The sequence below is a fragment of the Hemitrygon akajei genome, chromosome 1 (assembly GCF_048418815.1).
Source record: "Hemitrygon akajei chromosome 1, sHemAka1.3, whole genome shotgun sequence".
Lineage (NCBI taxonomy): Eukaryota > Metazoa > Chordata > Chondrichthyes > Myliobatiformes > Dasyatidae > Hemitrygon > Hemitrygon akajei.
Genome location: NC_133124.1, coordinates 12,327,651 through 12,351,803, shown reverse-complemented (window position 1 = coordinate 12,351,803; position 24,153 = coordinate 12,327,651). Strand labels below are relative to the sequence as shown.

General features: G+C 39.6%; 1 protein-coding gene across 44 annotated transcripts in view; it reads left to right on the top strand.

Moving 5' to 3' along the window:
- clasp2 (cytoplasmic linker associated protein 2) overlaps positions 1-24,153 on the top strand; it is a 380,510-nt gene that overhangs the window by 312,409 nt on the left and 43,948 nt on the right. For all 44 annotated transcript variants that reach the window (XM_073035883.1, XM_073034575.1, XM_073035242.1 and 41 more), the window contains 3 exons: positions 14,608-14,686; positions 16,716-16,859; positions 23,026-23,169. In XM_073035883.1, the coding sequence (XP_072891984.1) occupies positions 14,608-14,686; positions 16,716-16,859; positions 23,026-23,169 (367 nt within the window). The remainder of the gene's footprint in view (positions 1-14,607; positions 14,687-16,715; positions 16,860-23,025; positions 23,170-24,153) is intronic.

Genomic DNA, 24,153 nt, shown 5'->3' with positions numbered 1-24,153 from the left:
TTGTAATTTGTAGTCCACATCCCAGCTATTGTTGGGAGGCCTGTATATAACTGCCATCGGGGTCCTTTTACCCTTGCAGTTTCTTAACTCAACCAACAAGGATTCAACATCTTCTGAACCTATGTCACATCTTTCTGCTGAGATTTGATGCCATTCTTTACCAGCAGAATCATACCACCCCCCCACCCCACCTACTTTCCTATACCTCTAATGCAATGTGTAACCTTGGACTTTCAGCTCCCAACTACAACCATTCCTCAACCATGATCCAGTGATGGCCACAACATCATACCTGGCAATCTGTAAAAGTGCAACAAGATCATCCACCTTATTTCTTAATACTCCATGCATTGAGATATAGCACTCTGAGTACTGTACTTGCTACCATTTTTGATTCTGCATCCCTAATGCACTCACCCTGCTGGCTGCAATTTTGTCCTATCAGCTGCATGCTCTTCCTGACAGTCTGAGTCACACTGTCTTTGCTTTTTTTAATCATCCATCCTATCCAAACTCCCTTCACTCCATTCCCACCCCCTGCCGAATTAGTTGAAACCCTCCCCAGCATCTCTTAACAAACCTGCCCAGAAGAATATTGATCCCCTTTGGATTCAGGTGCAATCCGTCACTTTTGTACAGTTTGTATTGCCTCCAGAAGCAATCCCAATGATCCAAGAACCTGACACCCTGCCCAGCTTCTCAGCCACACATTTATCTGCCAAATCATCCTGTTTCTACTCTCACTGGCGTGTGACACAGGTAGCAATCCAGAAATTACTACTTTGGAGGTTCTACATCCCAGCTTTCTGCCTAGCTCTGTAAATTCTCCTTCAGGACTTCTTTGCTTTTCCTTCCTGTGTCATTGGTATGAATATGTACCAAGAAATCTGGCTGTTCTCCCTCCCCCCTCCAGACGTCCTGGACCCTGACACCTGGGAGGCAACGTACCATCCAAGTGTCCCATTCGTGTGCACAAAATCTCCTTCTTTTCCCCTGACTGTTGAGGCCCCCATCACTCCCACTCCCCTCTTCTCCCTCTTTCCCAGCTTTCCCTTCTGAAAGCTTCCCAATCTTCTAATTTCCCACTAATTCCTCCCACTCATTCCTGGAACATTAAGTTGCCAGTCCTGCTCCCACAACCAAGTCTCATGAATGGCTACAATGTCATAATTCCACGTGCTGACCCATGCCTGAAGTTTATCCACTTTTCCTACAATATTCCTTGAATGGTAAAAGTACATAACTCAGAACTTCAGTCCCACCATGCTCAGTCTTTCAATTCCTGAGTTTGTATGAAGGCTTAACTCCATCTTTCCCCACAAACACTCTGTATTTTTCCCTCTTTTTGCACTGCTTATTTAATTTAATTTTTATTTTCTATATGTACTTCTTACTGTGATTTATAGCTTTTATTATTATGTATTGCTGCCGCAATACAACAGATTTCATGATACATATTAAATCTGATTCTGATTTCAATTCTATCTGCTCGGGTTCCCACCTCCCCGCCCACCGCAACTCCAGTTTGGTCACTACCAATACACTTCTGTTAACAATTTTTTATTAGACTGTGGTACTCTTGCTGCTTGTGGCCCCCTGGGTGTTGAACAATTTCAGTGTTTAAGGGGCTTCCCCACCCAGCTGAGCCCCTCCCTGTGCTGGAGACTGTGGTCCTTACAGAGTCTTTGCAGTTCCTGTACTGTGCTTCAGTGCATTCCTCAGCCCATACTGCTACAGCTTGGTGTGTGCCAGGGTGCTGTATTCCATTTCAGACATCTCGCTGTGCTGGAAAACCAGCAAGTCTTGGGCAGACTGAAGAGAGCCTTTCACTGAGTTGATGATCTTCTAGCAGCATCCAATATCTGTCTCAGTTTGTGTCCTAGGACAGCCCTCTGTTATGCAGCTACTTGCGATGAATTGAGAAAAGGACACACATCCGTCTCCTTGCCCTGTTAGCAAATCCACAATCTCCCAAGCAATGGATAGCTGTATTTTCCTCACCACAGCCATCACTAGGGCAGCCTGCACTGGTGATGATATTTTGTCTGAAATTATTTTGGAATTGCACTGTGAGCCGATCAGAATCAGGTTTAATATCACTGGCATACTGTATGTTGTGAAACTTTTTAACTTTGCTGCAACAGTACAATGCAATACCTAATAATAGAGGGAAAAAACTGTGAATTACAGTAAATATATACAGTGCCAAAAAAGTATTCACATGCCCGCCACCTTGGAGGTTTTCATGTTTTATTGTTATACAACTTTGAATCACAGTAGATTTAATTTGGCTTTTTTTGACACTGATCGACAGAAAGCGACTTTCCTGTCAAAGTGATATCCGATCTCTACAAAGTGATCTAAATTAATTACAAATATAAAACACAAAATAATTGATTGCATAAGTATTTACTCCCTTTAATATGATACACCAAATCCTCACTGATGCAGCCAATTGGTTTTAGTAGACGTATAATTGTTTAAATGGCAATCACCGTGTGCATTCAAAGTGTTTCAATTGATTGTAGTAAAAATACACCTGCAACTGGAAGGTCCAACCATTGTGGAGTCAGTATCTTTGTTAAGAATGACATCATGAAGACAAAAGAACACTCCAAACAACTCTACGAAAAGATTATTGAAAAACACAAGTCAGGAGATGGATACAAGAAAATTTCCAAGTCACTGAATAGCCCTTGGAGTAGTTAAGTCATTCATCAAGAAATGGAAATTTGGCACAACTTTAAATCGCCTCAAGCAAGCTGTCCTTAAAAATCTGAGTGACCATGCAAGAAGGGGGCTAGTGAGGGAAGTTACCAAGAGACCTATGACAACTCTGGAGGAGTTACAAACTTCAGAGGCTGAGATTGGAGACTGCTGTCACAGCTTTATGGAAGAATGGCTAAGGGAAAGACACTTTTGGAAAACAATCTCACATGAAATCTCGGCTAGAGTTTGCTAGAAGATACGTAGGGGACTCTGAAGTCAGCTAGTTTCATGGTCTGATGAAACCAGAATTGAGCTTTTTAGCCATCAGACAAAGCCAAACACTGCACATTATCAAAAACACACCATTCTTACCATGAAGCATGGTGGTGGCTGCACCATGCAGCAGAATACAGGGAAATCCTGGTGGATAACCTGATGCAGCCTGCAAGAGAACTGCGACTTTGCCCCAAGATTTGTTTTCCAGGAAGACAATGACCCCAAGCATAAAGCCAAAGCTCAACAAGAGTGGCTTAAAAATAACAAAGTTAATGTTCTGCAGTGGCTAAACCAGAGTCCAGACCTCAATCCAATTGAGAATTTGTGGCCGGACTTGAAAAAGGCTTTTCGCTCACGATCCACATGCAATCTGACTGAGCTTGAATAATTTTTTAAAGAAGAATGGGGAAAAATTACAGTGTCCAGATATGCAAAGCTGATGGAGACCTATCCACAGAGACTCAAGGCTGTAATTGCTGCCAAAGGTGGAACTACTAAATACTGAACTGAAGGGAATGAATATTTATGCTGTCGATTATTTTGTGTTATATACTTGTAATTAATTTTGATCACTCTGTACACATCTGTTTTCACTTTGACACGAAAGAATCTTCCTGTAGATCAGTGTCAAAAAAAAGCCAAATTAAATCCACTGGGATTCAGTGTGGTAAAACAATAAAACATAAAAACTTCTAAGGGGGGGTGAGTACTTTTTTATTGACACTATATAGATAAAATAGTTAAATAGTGCAAAGGTATAGAAATAGAAAAATAGTGAGGTAGTGTTCATTCAGAAATCGGATGGCAGAGAGGAAGAAGTTGTTCCTGAGTGTGTGCCTTCAGGCTTCTGCACCTCCTTCCTGATGGTAGCAATGAGAAGAGGGCATGTCCTGGATACTGCGGAGGGTAGTGCCCATGATGGAGCTGACTAGTTTTACAACCATCTGCAGCTTATTTCGATCAATGGCAGTGCCATGGTGATGATGTGAGATGATTAGCATCTGAATGTTGTTGATTGACAGCACACAAAAGGGTGAGATATGCTCGGGACTTTTAAGAGACTCTTAAATAGGCACATGGATGATAGAAAAATGGAGGGCTATGTAGGAGGGAAGGGTTAGATTGATCTTGGAGTAGGCCATGATGTGGGCTGTAGGGTTCGTGCTGTGCTGTTGTATATTCTTTAACGGTTCACTTACATTTGAAAAGAATTGAATTGAATTTATTTCTTACATCCTTCACATAAAGTAACGTAAAGGTTTTTACTCCTTTCTTTTCTTTTTCAATCTTTTTATTAGTATTAAAAATATTATGAACAAAATACAGTTAATATATTAATAAAGGGATTACAAACATACAAATTCCCATTACACATGAAGGAATACATAAGCAATGAATACAGTATAAATAAGTTTTCCCAAAACATGAACCATATAGTATATATATGAACAAGGTAAATCTAGATATTTCATAATATATAATATATAAAAAAAGAAAAAGAAAAAAAAATATATGCAAAATTACTAACCTACTAATCTAATATCTAAGAAAAAAAAGAAAACAAAAAAAAGAGAAAAAACTAAAGAAAAAGAGAAAAAAAAGGGCTGTTTATAATATCTCACAAGAATACATAAACATCAATGTCGTCAACTCCGATCCTCTCAACATACATACAATTAAAGCTGAAAAAACCAATAAGCTTGGCACAGGGCCATATTACATCATATGAAAATATTGAATAAATGGTCTCCATATCTTTTCAAATTTAATAGAAGTATCAAATACAGCACTTCTAATTTTTTCTAAATTTAGACATATCATAGTTTGAGAAAGCCAATGAAATACCGTGGGAGGATTAATTTCCTTCCAATTCAACAAAATAGATCTTCTAGCCATCAAAGTGAGAAAAGCAATCATTCGACAGGCGGAAGGAGATAAATGGAGTGAGTCCATCATCGGTAAACCAAAAATTGCGGTAATAGGATGGGGTTGTAAATCGATGTTCAGTACCGCAGAGATAATATCAAAAATATCTTTCCAATATTTTTTCAAAAGCGGACATGACCAAAACATATGAGTTAAAGACGCGATTTCTAATTGACATCTGTCACAAATAGGGTTTATATAAGAATAAAAATGAGCTAATTTATCCTTGGACATATGGGCCCTATGTACAACCTTAAATTGTATTAATGAATGTTTGGCACATATAGATGATGTATTAACTAATTGAAGAATTTTATCCCAATTCTCAATAGGAATAATAAGATTGAGCTCTCTTTCCCAATCATTTTTGGTCTTATCAAAGGGCACTGAACGTATCTTCATAATTATATTATAAAGTTTTGATATAAGCCCTTTTTGAAAAGGGTTTAATTCAAACAAACTCTCCAAAATATCTGAAGACACAAAATTTGGAAACGTAGGAAGTACCGTACTTAAAAAATGCCTAACCTGTAAGTATCTAAAAAAATGAAATCTAGGCAAATTATATTTATTAGATAATTGCACAAAAGACATAAAACAATTGTCCAAAAATAAGTCGGAAAATCTTAATAAACCCTTTGTTTTCCAAGCCGAAAAAGCTTGATCTATAATTGAGGGATGGAAAAAACAATTAGCTACAATAGGACCATTTAAAATGAATTGAGTCAACCCGAAAAATTTCCGAAATTGAAACCATATTCGTAAGGTATATTTAACTATCGGGTTGTCAATTCGTTTCGGCAATTTAGAAAGAGCAAAAGGGAGAGATGTCCCTAAAATAGAACCCAGAGCATAACCTGATACCGATTTAATTTCCAAACTCACCCAATGAGGGCCAAAAGGACCATCCCATTCTTTCAACCAACATAACAAATATCTAATATTAACTGCCCAATAATAAAATCTGAAATTGGGTAATGCCAACCCACCTTCCTTCTTTGTCTTCTGTAAGTATGTTTTACCTAACCTGGGATTTTTATTCTGCCATATATATGAGGAAATTTTTGAATCAACATTAGTAAAAAAGGATTTTGGAATAAAAATTGGTACCGCTTGAAAAATATATAAAAATTTAGGTAAAATAACCATCTTAATAGCATTAATCCTACCTATCAGAGTTAAAGATAATGGTGACCACTTAGTAAACAAGCCACTTAGATCAATTGATCTGATCAATTAAGGGTAGAAAATTAAACCCAAATAATTCTTTATGGTTTTTTGTGATTTTAATCCCTAAGTAAGTAAAAGAATCATTAACTAATTTAAAAGGTAAAATATCATAGCTTGGGACCAGTCTATTCAAAGGAAACAATTCACTCTTATTAAGATTTAACTTATACCCAGAAAACTCACTAAATTGAGCCAACAATGATAAGACTGCTGGAATAGATTTCTCAGGGTTAGAGATGAATAATAATAAATCATCTGCGTACAAAGATACCTTATGAATATCTGTTCCACGATTAATACCCAAAATATCCTGTGATTCTCTGATGGCAATTGCCAAAGGTTCTAAAGCGATGTTAAATAGTAATGGACTAAGAGGACAACCTTGTCTAGTGCCCCAAAATAAACGAAAAAATGGAGATATTTGATTATTAGTAAACACCAAGGCTACTGGAGTTTGATAAATCAGTTTAATCCAAGAAATAAAGGTCGGACTGAAATTAAACTTCTCCAGCACATAAAATAAGTAAGGCCATTCAACTCTATCAAATGCTTTCTCCGCATCTAATGAAATAACACATTCTGAAGTGTTATGTGAAGGAGTATAAACAATATTCAGTAATCTCCTAACATTGAAAAAAGAATAGCGATTTTTAATAAAACCAGTTTGGTCTTCCGAAATAATTTGGGGTAATACCTTCTCCAACCTGGAAGCCAGTAACTTGGAAAAGATCTTAGAATCCACATTCAATAAAGATATTGGTCTATAAGATGCACAGTCAGTAGGGTCTTTATCTTTCTTCAGTATTAAAGAAATGGAAGCTCTATAAAAAGATTGTGGCAAATTCCCCAATCTAATTGCTTCTTCAAAAACCTTGCATAGCCAAGGAGAGAGAGTAGCAGAAAAACATTTTAAAAATTCTACTGTATACCCATCTGGACCTGGTGCTTTCCCTGAATTCATTGAGGAAATAACCCCTTTAATTTCCGCATCCGTGAACGGAGTATCTAATACTGAAAGATCATCGGATGATAATTTTGGAAAATTCAATTTCCCAAGAAAATCACACATGGTATTATGATCCTGAGGGAATTCAGATTGATACAGGGAGGTATAAAAGTCTTGAAAAGACTTATTTATCTCATCATGGTTAACTGTCAAATCCCCATTCTGCTGACGAACCTTAGTGATTTGACGTTTAGCCCAAACATTCTTCAGCTGACTAGCTAACAGTTTTCCCGATTTATCACTATGTATTTAAAAATCAGATCTGGTTTTCATTAATTGATTTTCAATCAGAGATGTAAGTAATAAACTATGTTCCTTTTGGAGTTCAACCCTCTGTTTGTAAAACTCCCTACTAGGAGTAGTCGAATATTTCTTGTCAATCTCCTTAATTTTATCAACCAATAAAAGAGTTTCCTTCTTAATGCGTTTTCTCAGACCAACAGAGTAAGAAATAATCTGTCCACGTATATACGCTTTAAAGGTGTCCCAAAGTATTCCGCAAGAAATATCTTCCGTGGAATTAGTTGAAAAGAAGAAATCGATCTGCTCCTTCATAAATTTAATAAAGTCCGGCTCTTGCAATAAGGTAGAGTCAAATCGCCATTGTCTAGCACTTAAAGCTGTATCCGTAAAATTAATAGAAAGTTTTAATGGCGCATGGTCAGAAATAGCTATAATATCATAATTACAACCAATTACCGATGGAATAAAACAAGAGTCAATAAAAAAATAATCAATTCTCGAATAGGAGTGATAAACATGTGAGAAAAAGGAAAACTCCTTATCATTAGGATGACGAAATCTCCAGATATCAAAAACTCCATTATCAGTCAAAAAGGAGTTAATACAAGTGGCCGACTTATTGGGTAAAGTCTGAATAGATGTAGATTTGTCCATCAAAGGATTTAGACAACAATTAAAGTCACCACCCATTATTAACTTATATTCATTTAAATTAGGTAAAGAAGTAAATAAGGACTTAAAAAAGTCAGGACAATCCACATTTGGAGCATAAACATTAACCATAGCAACCTTTTTATTACAAAGTAAACCCGTAATTAACAAAACTCTACCATTCGGATCCGAAAGGATATCATGTTGAACAAATGCAATAGAGGAGTCAATAAAAATTGAAACTCCCTTAACTTTGGCATTCGAATTCGAATGGTACTGTTGACCCCGCCAAGACCTAAAAAAGCAATATTTGTCCTCCTTCCTCACATGAGTTTCTTGTACAAAAATGATATGAGCATTAAGTCTTTGGAATACTTTAAAAATCTTCTTTCGTTTAATCGGATGGTTTAAACCATTAGTATTCCAAGACACAAAGTTAATGGTTTGAGCCATGGTTCTAAAGTCATCCCTTTGGTAATATAATAAGGGTTAACCATATTATAAACTCATGCACCCGGAAGAGGAACAAAAATAAAGAGCGGACCCGGAAGTGACGACATCGTAGACATATTTGTAGTTCAAGAACAGCCCGAGTGAAAAAACTAAAACAAATTGATAAAAGAAAAATAAAAAAGGAAAACAGACCAACCCCCACCCCCACATGAAAAAGAAAAAAAGCCAAAATATGGCTAAAAAAAGGAAAAAATGAGACTAAATCTACCCCCATATCAGCGGCAGACCACTCCGTGTTTAAAGGATATATGAAAAAAACCACTCCAACTTTAAGAATTAAAGAATTTAAGAATTATGATCGCAATACTAAAATCTGCGCTTCTTAATGTGCTTAGTTGTAAAAAAAAGAGTATAATCACTAAAAGTTTATAAATCGGGTTATAACCCAAACAAATCAAGAAGTACTTAAACTATGATAAGCGACAGTGAGAGTAGGAATGGAATTAGGTGGAGGATGAATGCGTGGTTGAGGGATTGGAGCAGGGGGCAGGGATTCAAGTTTCTGGATCATTGGGACCTCTTCTGGGGCAGGCGTGACCTGTTCAAGAAGGACGGGTTACACTTGAATCCTGGGGGGACCAATATCCTAGCGGGGAGGTTTGCTAGGGCTACGGGGCAGACTTTAAACTAGTAAGATGGGGGGGCGGAAATCAATTTGAGGAAACTATGGGAGAGGAGGTTAGTTCACCAGTAGAGCAAGTAAGTAGACCGTGTGTGAGGGAGGACAGGCAGGTGATGGAGGAGGGATGCGCTCAGCCCGAAGTTGTAGGGGAGAAGAAAGAAAAGGATAATAAATTTGAATGCATTGCTAGGGATGAAAAGAGAGGAGGAGGTGGAGAGTATCTTAAATGTATCTATTTTAATGCTAGGAGCATTGTAAGAAAGGTGGATGAGCTTAAAGTGTGGATTGATACCTGGAATTATGATGTTGTAGCTATTAGTGAAACATGGTTGCAGGAAGGGTGTGATTGGCAACTAAATATTCCTGGATTTAGTTGCTTCAGGTGTGATAGAGTAGGAGGGGCCAGAGGAGGAGGTGTTGCATTGCTTGTCCGAGAAAATCTTATGGCGGTGCTTTGGAAGGATAGATTACAGAGCTCCTCTAGGGAGGCTATTTGGGTGGAATTGAGGAATGGGAAAGGTGTAGTAACACTGATAGGAGTGTATTATAGGCCACCTAATGGGGAGCGTGAGTTGGAAGAGCAAATGTGTAAGGAGATAGCAGATATTTGTAGTAAACACAAGGTGGTGATTGTGGGAGATTTTAATTTTCCACACATAGATTGGGAAGCTCATTCTGTAAAAGGGCTGGATGGTTTAGAGTTTGTGAAATGTGTGCAGGATAGCTTTTTGCAACAATACATAGAAGTACCGACTAGAGATGGGGCAGTGTTGGATCTCCTGTTAGGGAATGCGATAGGTCAGCTGACAGATGTATGTGTTGGGGAGCACTTCGGGTCCAGTGATCACAATAGCATTAGCTTCAATATAATTATGGAGAAGGACAGGACTGGACCTAGAGTTGAGATTTTTGATTGGAGAAAGACTAACTTTGAGGAGATGCGCAGGGATTTAGAGAGAGTGGAATGGGTCAAGTTGTTTTATGGGAAGGATGTAATAGAGAAATGGAGGTCATTTAAGGGTGAAATTATGAGGGTACAGAATCTTTATGTTCCTGTTCGGTTGAAAGGAAAGGTTAAAGGTTTGAAAGCGCCATGGTTTTCAAGGGATATTAGAAACTTGGTTCGAAAAAAGAGGGATGTCTACAATAGATATAGGCAGCATGGAGTAAAGGAATTGCTCGAGGAATATAAAGAATGTAAAAGGAAACTTAAGAAAGAGATTAGAAAAGCTAAAAGAAGTTACGAGTTTGGTTTGGCAAATAAGGTGGAAGTAAATCCGAAAGGCTTCTACAGTTATATTAAAAGCAAGAGGATAGTGAGGGATAAAATTGGTCCCTTAGAGAATCAGGGTGGTCAGCTATGTGTGGAGCCGAGGGAGATGGGAGAGATTTTGAACGATTTCTTCTCTTCGGTATTCACTAAGGAGAAGGATATTGAATGGTGTAAGGTGTGGGAAACAAGTAAGGAAGTTATGGAACCTATGACAATTAAAGAGGTGGAAGTACTGGCGCTTTTAAGAAATTTAAAAGTGGATAAATCTCCGGGTCCTGACCGGATATTCCCCAGGACCTTGAGGGAAGTTTGTGTAGAGATAGCAGGAGCTCTGACGGAGATCTTTCAGATGTCATTAGAAACAGGGATTGTGCCGGAGGATTGGCGTATTGCTCATGTGGTTCCATTGTTTAAAAAGGGTTCTAGAAGTAAGCCTGGCAATTATAGACCTGTCAGTTTGACATCAGTGGTGGGTAAATTAATGGAAAGTATTCTTAGAGATAGTATTTATAATTATCTGGATAGACAGGATCTGATTAGGAGTAGCCAGCATGGATTTGTGCGTGGAAGGTCATGTTTGACAAACCTTATTGAATTTTTTGAAGTAGTTACGAGGAATGTTGACGAGGGTAAGGCAGTGGATGTAGTCTATATGGACTTCAGCAAGGCCTTTGACAAAGTTCCACATGGAAGGTTAGTTAAGAAGGTTCAGTCGTTAGGTATTAATGCTGGAGTAATAAAATGGATTCAACAGTGGCTAGATGGGAGATGCCAGAGAGTAGTGGTGGATAATTGTTTATCGGGATGGAGGCCGGTGACTAGCGGGGTGCCTCAGGGATCTGTTTTGGGCCCAATGTTGTTTGTAATATACATAAATGATCTGGATGATGGGGTGGTAAATTGGATTAGTAAGTATGCTGATGATACTAAGGTAGGAGGTGTTGTGGATAATGAGGTGGGTTTTCAAAGCTTGCAGGGAGATTTATGCCGGTTAGAAGAATGGGCTGAACGTTGGCAGATGGAGTTTAATGCTGAGAAGTGTGAGGTTCTACATTTTGGCAGGAATAATCCAAATAGAACATACAGGGTAAATGGTAGGGCATTGAGGAATGCAGTGGAACAGAGAGATCTAGGAATAACAGTGCATAGTTCCCTGAAGGTGGAGTCTCATGTAGATAGGGTGGTGAAGAAGGCTTTTGGAACGCTGGCCTTTATAAATCAGAGCATTGAGTACAGAAGTTGGGATGTAATGTTAAAATTGTACAAGGCATTGGTAAGGCCAAATTTGGAATATTGTGTACAGTTCTGGTCACCGAATTATAGGAAAGATATCAATAAATTAGAGAGAGTGCAGAGACGATTTACTAGGATGTTACCTGGGTTTCAGCACTTAAGTTACAGAGAAAGGTTGAACAAGTTAGGTCTCTATTCATTGGAGCGTAGAAGGTTGAGGGGGGATTTGATCGAGGTATTTAAAATGTTGAGAGGGATAGATAGAGTTGACGTGAATAGGCTGTTTCCATTGAGAGTAGGGGAGATTCAAACGAGAGGACATGATTTGAGAGTTAGGGGGCAAAAGTTTAAGGGAAACACGAGGGGGTATTTCTTTACTCAGAGAGTGATAGCTGTGTGGAATGAGCTTCCTGTAGAAGTAGTAGAGGCCAGTTCAGTTGTGTCATTTAAGGTAAAATTGGATAGGTATATGGATAGGAAAGGAGTGGAGGGTTATGGGCTGAGTGCGGGTAGGTGGGACTAGGTGAGATTAAGAGTTCGGCACGGACTAGGAGGGCCGGAATGGCCTGTTTCCGTGCTGTGATTGTTATATGGTTATATGTTATATGGTTATATGATAAGCGATGCATTATAGGAAGAAGACGAAAAAAGAAACAATAACGCCATCTTAAACAAAACCAAGAATATTTTGCAAAAAACTACCATCTTGATAATAAAAAAAAAATTCCCTTCGAAAGGTTAAAAATATACCTTCAAGGGAACAAAAATAGTAGTCAAAAATATGGTATAGTGGTTAAAGTGTATGAGACAGAGCGATTAATATAACGAAAGCACACTTTAACTTAAATATGAAGTATAGGATAACCCTACACCAATAGCCAGAGACTAACCCTGGTTTAAGGAATCGAAAACCATCTTTCACGATCAGAATCACTCATTTATTAGAGAGTAGTGTCTATAGCAGTAGGGAAGTTCTCCTCCAAATACTTTTTCGCTTCAAAAGTCGAAAGGAAAACCTGACGAGGAGCGTTTGGCGGTGAGATCCTGAGCTTCGCCGGGTATAAGAGCGCAGGTTTTAGATTTTTCTCGTAACATTCAGACATCAGAGGTTTAAAAAGAAGCCTTTTCTTCATAATTTCAGAACTAAAATCTTCCACCAAACGGAAATAGTAATTTTGAAATTTAATCATCCCAGCCCTCCGAGCCTCACGAATGAGTTGTTCTTTGTCGTGTACGTAGTGAAACCGGACAATTACCACCGGAGGTTTGGCTGAAGCACTCGATGAACGACTCCAAATTCTATGTGCTCGGTCAAGTACCGGGGGGTTCTCTGGAAAGACCGACGGAAACGCATCTTTTAAAAATTGAGCAAAGTATTTCGAAGGATCGCCTTTTTCTATGCCATCTGGGAGACCAAGTATGCGTAGGTTCTGTCTTCTGGACCGATTCTCGAAATCGACACTCTTGGCTTTAAGTGTTTCCACCAGTTTAATGGTCGAAATTAAATCCTGTTGTAATTTTTCAATTGTCAAATCTCGTTTCCGAGCTTCTTCTTGCAGAGACGCGATAAGAATTTGTTGCTGGTTAATTACTGAATCCGTCTTAACCATATAATCTTGAAAAGCCTTTATATCTTGTTTAAAAGCTTGATGTTGTTTATCAAATTTTCTATCCAAAACCTCCATAAGCAGTTCATAACTTAACTCAGTGCGTTGCGGTTGAGCTTGCTTCTTTCCATTACCGTTCGGGTTACGCCCCGGTTCTCGTCCTTTGGATCTAAGAGCCATTTCTGTTTGCATATCTTCAAGAATTCACAATAAAATCTTAACGATAAGCCCGAGAAAGTAGCAAGAATCTTTTGGTGTAGGTAACAATAAGTTGAATAAGGGTGATCAAAGGTTAAAAAAAGTAAAGGTTATGGAGCGGATCTGAAACAGTACTCACTCCATGAGCGTCTCCCGCTGACCTCCAGGTTTTTACTCCTTGTCTCTGTCTAAATGTGCAATCATAGTAATTTATAATAAATAGAACAGTCAGTGTAATATAGAGTACACTCAAATCTGCGTGAGTTAATCAGTCTGATGGCCTGGTGGAAGAAGCTGTCCTGGAGCCTGATGGTCCTGGCTTTTATGTTGCGGTACTGTTTCCCGGATGGTAGCAACTGGAGTAGATTATAGTTGGGGTGACTAGGGTCCCCAATGATCCTTTGGGCCCTCTTTACGCACTTGTCCTTGTAAATGTCCTGAATCATGGAAAGTTCACAACTACAGATAAGCTGGGCTGTCTGCACCACTCTCTGCAGAGTCCTGTGATAAAGGGAGGTACAGTTCCCATACCAGGCAGTGATGCAGCCAGTCAGGATGCTCTCAATTGTGCCCCTGTAGAAAGTTCTTAGGATTGGGGACCCATACCAAACTTCCTCAACCATCTGAGGTGAAAGAGGCGCTGTTGTACCTTTTTCACCACACAACTGGTGTGTACAGACCACGTGAGGTCCTCGGTGATGTGGATGCCAAGGAACTTGAAGCTGTTTATCCTCACAACCTCAAATCCATTGATGTTAATAGGGGTTAGCCCTTCTCCATTCCTCCTGTAATCCACAAGCAGCTCCTTTGTTTTTGCGACGATATCTGCTATTCTTTGTAGGATTTTCCATTCAAGGGCATTGGTGTTTCCATACCAGGCTGTGATGCAACCAGCCAATTAAATTGTCAGTCTACAGAATGAGCAAAGTACTATACTTTGGAGAACTGCAGTACAAATGGACTTTATTGACAAATGCTGTGCAATTATTATTTATTCATTAGTCTTTGCAGAAACATAAAAGAAAACAACATTGAAAGTTGTGGTGTGCAATGCAATGTGATGTTAAAAGATAAGAATGTCAATGAGCTGACAGCACTTCTTTTAAATCTTGTTTTGCAGGGAGTCATTCCCAAATGACCTTCAGTTCAGCATTTTGATGCGTTTCACAGTGGATCAGACACAGACTCCAAATTTGAAGGTTAGTTGTAAATACAGAAATCATCATTGAATTTTGCAGTTGTAACCTGACAGGATCATTTTGCACAATGGACTCAGTTTTCCAGATCATCTGCCTTTCTTTCCATGAACTCTAATAAATGCAGCTTTCAGGAAATCAAACCTTACTCTTGCTTTTCACTTTCTTTTATTGTCCATACTTTGCTGTTCTTTAATAAATCAAATAGTAGAATTGAATATGTCTCACTGCCAAGATATAACACAAAAGTCTTATTAGCTAAGAACAGAGAAAGAAAGACTAAAGATGCTGGGCCTGAGTTGTCAACTCTTCTTATACAACTGCCAAATAATACAATACCTGAGAACTTGCAAAGAACTGTAACCACGAAGGTGCACAGTGAACAATTGCATATATGATCGCAAGAAAAGGAGAAGAAAAAAAGGATCAGCCATGATTGAATGGCAGAGTAGACTCAATGGGCCAAATGGCCTAATACTGCTCCTATGTCTTATAGTCTTAAGATCTAAACAGTTACATGTATATGGGTCATTATATTACAATATTAGCAGGCATAAAAGTTAAGCTGCAAAGAAAACAACAATTATACAGTCTAATCCAGCAACGGTGAACAATCATACCTTTTGCATCCATGTGCAAATCATTCACATATATCACAACAGCACTGATCGCTGTGGAGTAACATTAGTCACAGGCATCTAACCACGAAAACGGTCTTCTACTATTATCTTCTGTCCTCTATTACTAAGCCACTTTTGGATCCTATTTGACATCATGGAATTTGACATTTGGAATGATCTACCATGACAACCTTGTCAAAGATCATTTCAAAGTCCATGTAGACCACATCTACTATACTGCCCTCCCCTCATCATTGCTCTTTGTTAATTACTCAAAAAATTCAATCAAATTGACAGCTCTGTCCTCTGTTGACACAGCCATGACGGCCATCTCAGATCACATAGAACGTAGAATAATACAGCACAGGAATGGGCCCTTTAGCCCATAATGTTGCACTGAACCAATTAAATTAATAATCAAGAGGTTAACTAAACTAATCCCCTCTGCCTATGCAATGTCCATATCCTTCCGATTTCCTCACATTCATCTGTCTATTTGAACTTCTCTTAAAAATCTAATGTATCTGCCTCTACTACCACCCCAGTCAGCACATTCAAGGCACCCACCACTTTCTGTGTTAAAAATCTTGCTTCTCATTTGAAATTACCCCCTCTCACCTGATTGCATGCCCTCTGGTATCAAACATTTTAACCCTGGGGATAAAAGTACTGTCTGTCTACTCTATATATGCCTCTCATAATCTTGTATTTCATTATCTCATTATAGCTCATGTCCTCAAATCCAGGCAGCATCCTGGTAAACCTTTTCTGCCCCCTCTCCAAGGCCTCAACATTCTTCCTATAATGAGATGACCAGAACTGTATGCAATACTCCAAACGCAGCCTGACGAGAGTTTTATAAAGCTGCAACATAACCTTCTGACTTTTGAATTCAATGCCTTGCCTAATAAAGGCAAACACGCCTTATGCCTTCTTTACCACCAAATCAATCTATTTATTCACTTACAGGGAGCTATGAGCTTGGACCCTAAGATCCCTCTGCTCATTAACATTCTTTTTCCAAGTGTGCATTAATCCTGTCCCTCAGAATTTCTTTTTCAATAACTTCCTAATACTGTCATACCAGGCTTTTCTCTACCATACTATTTGAAAAGAGGGTCCTCATTCACCATCCTCCAGTCATCTGGCATAATTTTAAAAATCTCAGCCTGTGACAAGCAACTCTTCACTTATCAGCAAGTGAAGATCTCTTCACTTGTCTCCAACTAAAATATGAGGTCTTTATGATTTTACTCTACTTACTGCCTGTTCATGGTTTTTTCCTTGAGAATTTCTGAACTAAATTTATTTATTAATGCTTGATTATTTGTTATTGTTTTAACTTTATCTAAGTTATTGTAACATGTGTGAAGTGAAAAAAGCACTTTCAGATTTTGCTTTGCAAATTACAGGTGAAAGTTGCCATTTTGAAATACATTGAGACCCTGACGATACAAATGGAGCCAGCAGATTTTGTAAACTCTAGTGAAACACGACTGGCAGTATCACGAATCATCACGTGGACAACAGAGCCAAAGAGCTCTGACGTTCGAAAGGTACCTGATTTACCTCTGTATTGTTTTCTTGGGTGGTATGGCACTGTATATTTGTCAAAGCATATACAATTATTTCAATTAATTTAATCATTATTTCCAGTTAGTTTATTCATTTAAATGTGTATTCTCTTAACAAAACCGCAGTATTATTGAAATGCCTGAATCAGAATCAGGTTAGTTCAGGCCATTGGTTCAGAAGTTTCATGACTATTCTTAAGTCTGTTCATCTGAGCTTCAAACTCCTGGAGCAACAAATAATCTGCTGGAAGAACCAGAATCGGGTTTAAAATCACTGGCATATGTCGTGAAATTGTTGTTTTGAGGCAGCAGTACATTGCATAACTAATAATAAAAACTAAAATTATAATAAGTATATATTAAAAAGAAAGCAAAGCAAGTTAAATAAGTAGTGCAAAAAGAGAGCAAAAAAAAGAAAAAAAATTGAAGTAGCATATATAGTAGTAAATATTGAGCTCATCCATTCAGAAATCTGATTGCAGTGGGGCAGAAGCTGTTCCTCAAACATTGTGTGTGTCCCTTCAGGCTCATATACCTCTTCGTTGATGGTAGCATTGAGAAGAGGGCATGTCCTGGGCAATGGGAGTCCTTAGAGCAAAAATTAGTGGGAAAATAAAAGGATCAAGGAGCTTTTAAAAACCAACAGAAGGCAACTAAAAAGTCATTAAGAAGGTAAAGATGGAATACAAAAGTAAACTAACCAATAATATTGAAGAAGATACCAAAAGTTTATTCAGATACATAAAATGTAAAAGAGAGTCAAGTGGTTATCAGACCGCTGCAAAATGATGCTGGAGAAGTAGTAATGGGAAACAACAAAATGGCAGATGAACTGAATAGGAATTTTGCATCAGTCTTCACTGTGGAAGACACTAGCAGTATGGTGGAAGTTCCAGGTGTTAGAGGTCATGAAGTGTGTGAAGTTACCATAACTAGAGAGAAGGTTCTTGGGAAACTGAAAGGTCTGAAGGAGGTGGCTGAAGAGATTGTGGAGCCATTAATAATCTTTCAAAAAAAATCATTGGGCTCTGGCATGGGGCCTAAAGGACTGGAAATTTGCAAAAGTCAGTCTTCAAAAAGGAAGAGAGGCAGAAGAAAGGAAACTATAGGTCAGTTGGTCTGACCTCAGTGGTTGGGAAGATGTTGGAGTAGATTATTAAGGATGAGGTTCTGGGCTACTTGGAGGCACGTGACCAACTAGGGCATAGTCAGCATGGTTTCCTCAAAGGAAAATCTTGCCAGACAAATCTGTTGTAATTATTTGAAGAAATAACAAGCAGGACAGATCAAGGAGAATCGGTTGATGTTGTGTACTTGGATTTTCAGAAGGCTTTTGATAAGGTGCCACTCATGATACTACTTAACAAGCTAATTAGCCCATGGTATTACAGAAAAGATTCGAGCACGGGTAAAGCAGTGACTGATTGGCAGGAGGCAAAGAGTGGGAATAAAGGGAGCCTTTTATGGTTGACTGCTGGTGACTAGTGGTGTTCCACAGGGGTCTGTGCTGGGACTGATTGTTTATACATTATATGTCAATGATTTTGATGATGGAATTAATAGCTTTGTTACAATGTTTGCTGACAATATGAAGATAGGTGGAAGGGCAGGTAGTTTATAGGAGGTAGAGAGGCAACAGAAGGACTTAGATTTGGATAATGGGCAAAGAAGTAGATGGAATACAATGTCAGGAAGTGTATGGTCATGCATTTTGGTAGAAGAAGTGAAAGAGTTGACTATTTTCTAAATGGAGAAAAAATACAAAACACTGAGGCGTAAAAGGACTTGGGAGTCCTTGTACAGGATTCCTAAAAGTTCATTTGCAGGTTGAGTCTGTGGTGAGGAAGGCAAATGCAATGTTAGCATTCATTTCAAGAAGACTAGAATATTAAAGCAAGGATGTAATGTTGAGACTTTATAAAGCTCTGGTGAAGCCTCATGTGGAGTATTGTGAACAGTTCTGGGTCAAATGGCCTAATTCTGCTCCTATATTTTATGGACTTATAGTCTTAATGATGAATTCTGTCGTTTTGAGGCCTCGCCTTTTGAAAATGTCTTTGATGCTCAGGAGGCTAATGAATGGTCTTGCATTTTAAAACACTAATGAAAAGTAACTCTTTACTATGAATAATCTTTGTTATCTTTTAGGAAGCTGGTTCAGTGTATAATAGTTGCAAGAGGCAAAAGCCTGCTCATTCCAGTTTCTGCCTAATTCTCTCACCGTTTGCCTTTTCTCAATTTTATATTCTCCTGTAATATCCATACTTACCCTTATTCATAGTCATCTTAAAACTTCATGAGTTTTGTTCACTGTTTGCTAAATGTTCTGCCACGGCCTGCTCTGGCAAGTTAGACCACACAGCATCCAAGGAAAGCTAGCAAACTAAATGCGAAGTTAGCTGACTGGTAGGAAACGGAGGGTGACGGTGGAGAGAGAGCACTCAAACTGGTGATCTGTGGCTAGTGATAGTGTCCCAATGATTGTTGCTGGGCCCATTGTTATTTCAGATTCAGATTCAGATTCAGTTTATTGTCATTTAGAAACCACAAATGCAATGCAGTTAAAAAATGAGACAACGTTCCTCCAGAATGATATCACAAAAGCATATGACAAAACAGACTACACCAGAAAATCCACATAACGTTTGACAATCCCCAATTCAGAGTCCGGAGAGGCTGCTGCGTATTAATATCGCGCTACCGTCTTAGCGCGTTCCCCGGAAAGGAGCTCCAAATCCACCAGACAAAAACAAGACCAAAAACTAAAGCTACAAGACCTGCACAAAACCACATAGTTACAACAGTGCAAACAATAGCATAATTGATTAAAAAAAACAGACCATTATTGTTTTGGGAAAGAGTAGACGGTAGCGCGATATTAATACGCAGCAGCCTCTCCGGACTCTGGATTGGGGATTGCCAAACGTTATGTGGATTTTCTAGTGTAGTCTGTTTTGTCATATGCTTTTGTGATATCATTCTGGGGGAACGTTGTCTCATTTTTTAACTGCATTGCATTTGTGGTTTCTAAATGACAATAAACTGAATCTGAATAAAAATAGTCCAAAGATGTTAAAGGACAATAAGTTCAAAAGAAATCACCACACAGTTTCCACAAGTCCCCAGGGTCCCGACAGACTGGCCATCCCACGCCAGCAGCAGAAGGAAATACCCCCGCTATGGACTTCCATGGCGCTGCCCGACTCAGCCTCACAGACGCAGCACACACTGAAAGCGACCTGACCGCAGCGGACTCCGAGTCCGTCGAACCTCCGAGCCGACGACCATCCCCTCCGGCACAGCTTCTCCGAGCTCCATCCTCTGCCGAGCGTATTAAGACGACCCCGCCAACGGCCATCGGCAACGTGACCCCGAGGACTGGGGGCCTGTTCTTCCCAGCAGAGTCCTGGACCTCACAACGGCAGCAGCAACGAAGAAGGTCTTCCTGGAATTTCCGGATGTTTCTCTGTGCTTCCACGTCCGTTTTCAATCGATTATGATTGCGCACAGCACCCCACTTCACAAATAACAGATAATCAGCTCCGGAGTGGCCGCTGCAAGCTGCATCGCGCCGCCATTTGTCTTCTATATTAATGATATGGATGAAAATATGAGCAGTAGTGAATAAATTTGTAGTTGATGCTAAAATAGTATTTATCATAGTGCAGAAACTATCAAATTGCAGTGGGTCTTGATTAGAGGCAAATGGAATTTAATTCAGAAAAGTGTGAAGTGTTATGTTTAGGAAGGACAAATCAAGATAGGACTTTTACATTGAATGGAAAGACCTGGCTACTGTTGGACAACAGAAGGACCTTGGAATGTGAATGCATAGTTCATTTAAAGTGGAGTCACAAGTGGACAAGACAATGAAGAATATAAAAGCTGTCAGGGTGTTGAATATAAAATTCCCATTCCCATTCCAGCATGTCAGTCCGTGACCTTCACTTGTGGCGCGATGAGGCCACCCTCAGGATGGGGGAGCAACACCTTTGAGTTGCCTCCAACCTGATGGCATGAATATTGATTTCACCTTCCAGTTAAAAAAATACAATTCCTTTCCCCTCCCTTCTTCTTCCATTTCCCACTTTGGCCTCTTACCTCTTCTCACTTGCCTATCATCTCCCTTTGGTGCCCCCCCCCCCTTCTTTTGCTCCTTTGATCCACCCTCCTATCAGATTCCTTCTTCTCCAGCCTTTTACCTTTCATGCCCACCTGGCTTCACCTAACGCCTTCTCCTCCCCCCACCTTTGTATTCTGGCATCTAACCCCTTCCTTTCCAGTCCTGAAGAAGGATCTTGGCCCAAAACATCAACTGTTTATTCATTTTTGTAGATGCTGTCTGGCCTGCTGAGCTCCTCCAGCATTGAATGTAGAGGTTTGGAAGTAGCGTTGGTGAGATAACATGTGGAACATTATGTGATGTGGAGCATTGTGGAGTTTTAGCCACCCAGTTACAGAACCTGGGCCTCTGTACCTCCCTCTGCAATTGGATGCTCGATTTCCTAAGCGGAAGACCACAATCTGTGCGGATTGGTGATAACATCTCCTCCTAGCTGACGATCAACACTGGTGCACCTCAAGGGTGCGTGTTTAGCATTCTGCTCTACTCTCTCTATACCCATTACTGTGTGGCTAGGCATAGCTCAAATGGTGGCATCCATTAGTCTCTCGAGACCATGGATCTGTGCCTGGAAGGTTTCCAGGGCGCAGGCCTGGGCAAGGTTGTATGGAAGACTGGCTGTTGCCCATGCAGCGAGTCTCCCCTCTCCATGCCACCAATGTTGTCCAAGGGAAGGGCAAGGGCCAATACAACTTGGCACCGATGTCGTCGCAGGAGTTGCCAGAACGAAGTTGAAGGCAACGTTGGACTGCCTTAGGGACTCCAGCTCCAGATTTGTCCACAGGGTTTACTCCCAAACCCTTTCCCATGAGTGGGTATGGCCGCAAGGCAGTGGAGGTTTGAAATCAGAGTTTTCCCTCTCTTAGATGGATTACCTTTCCAGGCTGACGAGCTCCATCTACCTGAAGAACTGGTTTTAAGGTGCCAGGACCCACCTTTGCCTCTTCTCCTGTCAGTAGAAACAGTTCTGTCAGGCTTAGAGGCTAAGCCACACAAGAAGGCCAGGAGTTGGACTTGGTTGTCAGAGGCTATTTGAGGCGCATGCCGTGAGGAGCACTTTTAGGAGGGCAAGCTTGTCCTCTCTACCACCCCTCGGCTTGACAACCTTAGGAACCTTAGCTCAAATACCATCTATAAATTCGCTGATGATACAACCATTGTTGGTAAAATCTCAGGTGGTGACGAGAGGGCGTACAGGAGTGAGATATGCCAATTAGTGGAGTGGTGCTGCAGCAACACCTTGGCACTCAGCGTCAGTATGACAAAAGAGCTGATTGTGGACTTCAGGAAGGGCAAGACAAAGGAACACATACCAATACTCATAGAGGGATCAAAAGTGGAGAGAGTGAGCAGCTTCATGTTCCTGGGTGTCAAGATCTCTAAGTACCTAACCTGGTCCCAAAATATCAATGCAGTTATAAAGAAGGCAAGACAGCGATTATACTTCATTAGGAGTTTGAAGAGATTTGGTATGTCAACAAATACACTCAAAAACTTCTATATTTGTACCGTGGAGAGCATTCTGAGAGGCTGCATCAGTGTCTGGTATTGGGTGTGGGGGGGGCTACTGCACAGGACCGAAAGAAGCTGCAGAGGGTTGTAAATTTAGTCGGCTCCATCTATGGTACTAACCTACAAAGTACCCAGCACATCTTCAAGGAGCAGTGTGTCAGAAAGGCAGCATTCATTATTAAGGACCTCCAGCACCCAGGGCATGCCCTTTTCTCACCATTACCTTCAGGTAGGAAGTACAGAAGCCTGAAGGCACACACTCAGCGATTCAGGAACAGCTTCTTCCCCCTGCCATCCAATTCCTAAATGGACATTGAACCCGTGAACACTACCTCACTTTTTTAATATGTATTATTTCTGTTTTTTGCATGAGTTTTAATCTATTCAATATTCATATACTGTACATTTTTATATTGAGCAATAATTGTGAAGCTGCAATTGAAATTATGAATATGATGATGGGTTTAATTAAATTTCTCTCAGTGTTACTTCAAACAATCTTTTCTCTTTTAGGCTGCCCAGGCAGTTTTAATATGCCTGTTTCAACTCAACACACCAGAGTTCAGCATGCTGCTTGGAGCCCTACCTAAAACATTCCAAGATGGAGCAACCAAACTTCTTCAAACACACCTTCGCAGTTTAGGCAATACTATCCAGGTATTTTTGCTTTGGTCCTTATAATTATTTTACTGGTAATGTAACTTTGTTCAGTTAAACAGGTTGTTAATGCAGTAAGCTGCCTCATTGGATGCAAATTTGCAACATGATTTTTGTTATCTGTAGATCAAAAATATTTATGATAAAGTTAACTGTTTCAATAAGCCAGATTCAATTATGACAGCAAGGTTTGAAACTCTAACACACATTCTATTGACTTTGGTTTCCACATGGTACCCCTCACCTATGGAGTCATAGAAAAGTAAAGCACAGAAACAAGCCCTTCAGTCCATATAGTCTGTACCAAACTATTTAAACTGCCTAGTCCCATCAATCTACACCCATGCCATAGCCCTTCATACCCCTCCCATCTATGCACCTATCTTTGTCAAGTTCCATGAAGGGTTTTAATGCTTATGCTATATTCATTTGATAGCAGTGACCACCTTGCTCCAGTAGTGCCTTCTTTATTTTATGCAATGGACTGCCAAACCAAGATACTTTCTAACTAATGAAAAAAAAATGCCAATCCTTCTTAAAAGGATCCGAAGATGGGCACCAAGGCCTGGTGACTTGTTGCAGGCTGCTCTCATTACTTCATTGTAATCATTCTATTCTTTCACTTCAATGCTCTGTTGTAATGAATTGTTCTATACGAACAGCATGCAATACTAGTTTTTCCACTGTACCTCAATACGTGTGACAAACATAAACCAATTTGCCAGTTTAGTCCACCGCCTTTTCCATTTGATTTACCCTTTCCAAATTTCAAATACCCTGGATTATTTAGTCAGTGAAAGCTTATTTCTCTGATGACAATCAGAGTATATCCATTTATGGCATGCTGCTATTCATCCTCCTTGCTGGAGCAGAATGCATCCAGTTAAAGTACATTCTAATTTAACTTTTTAAACTTTCTGTTCTCTGACTCACCTTGCAGATATTACCACTGCCTATTTAGTTTACTGACTAAATTTCTAACTT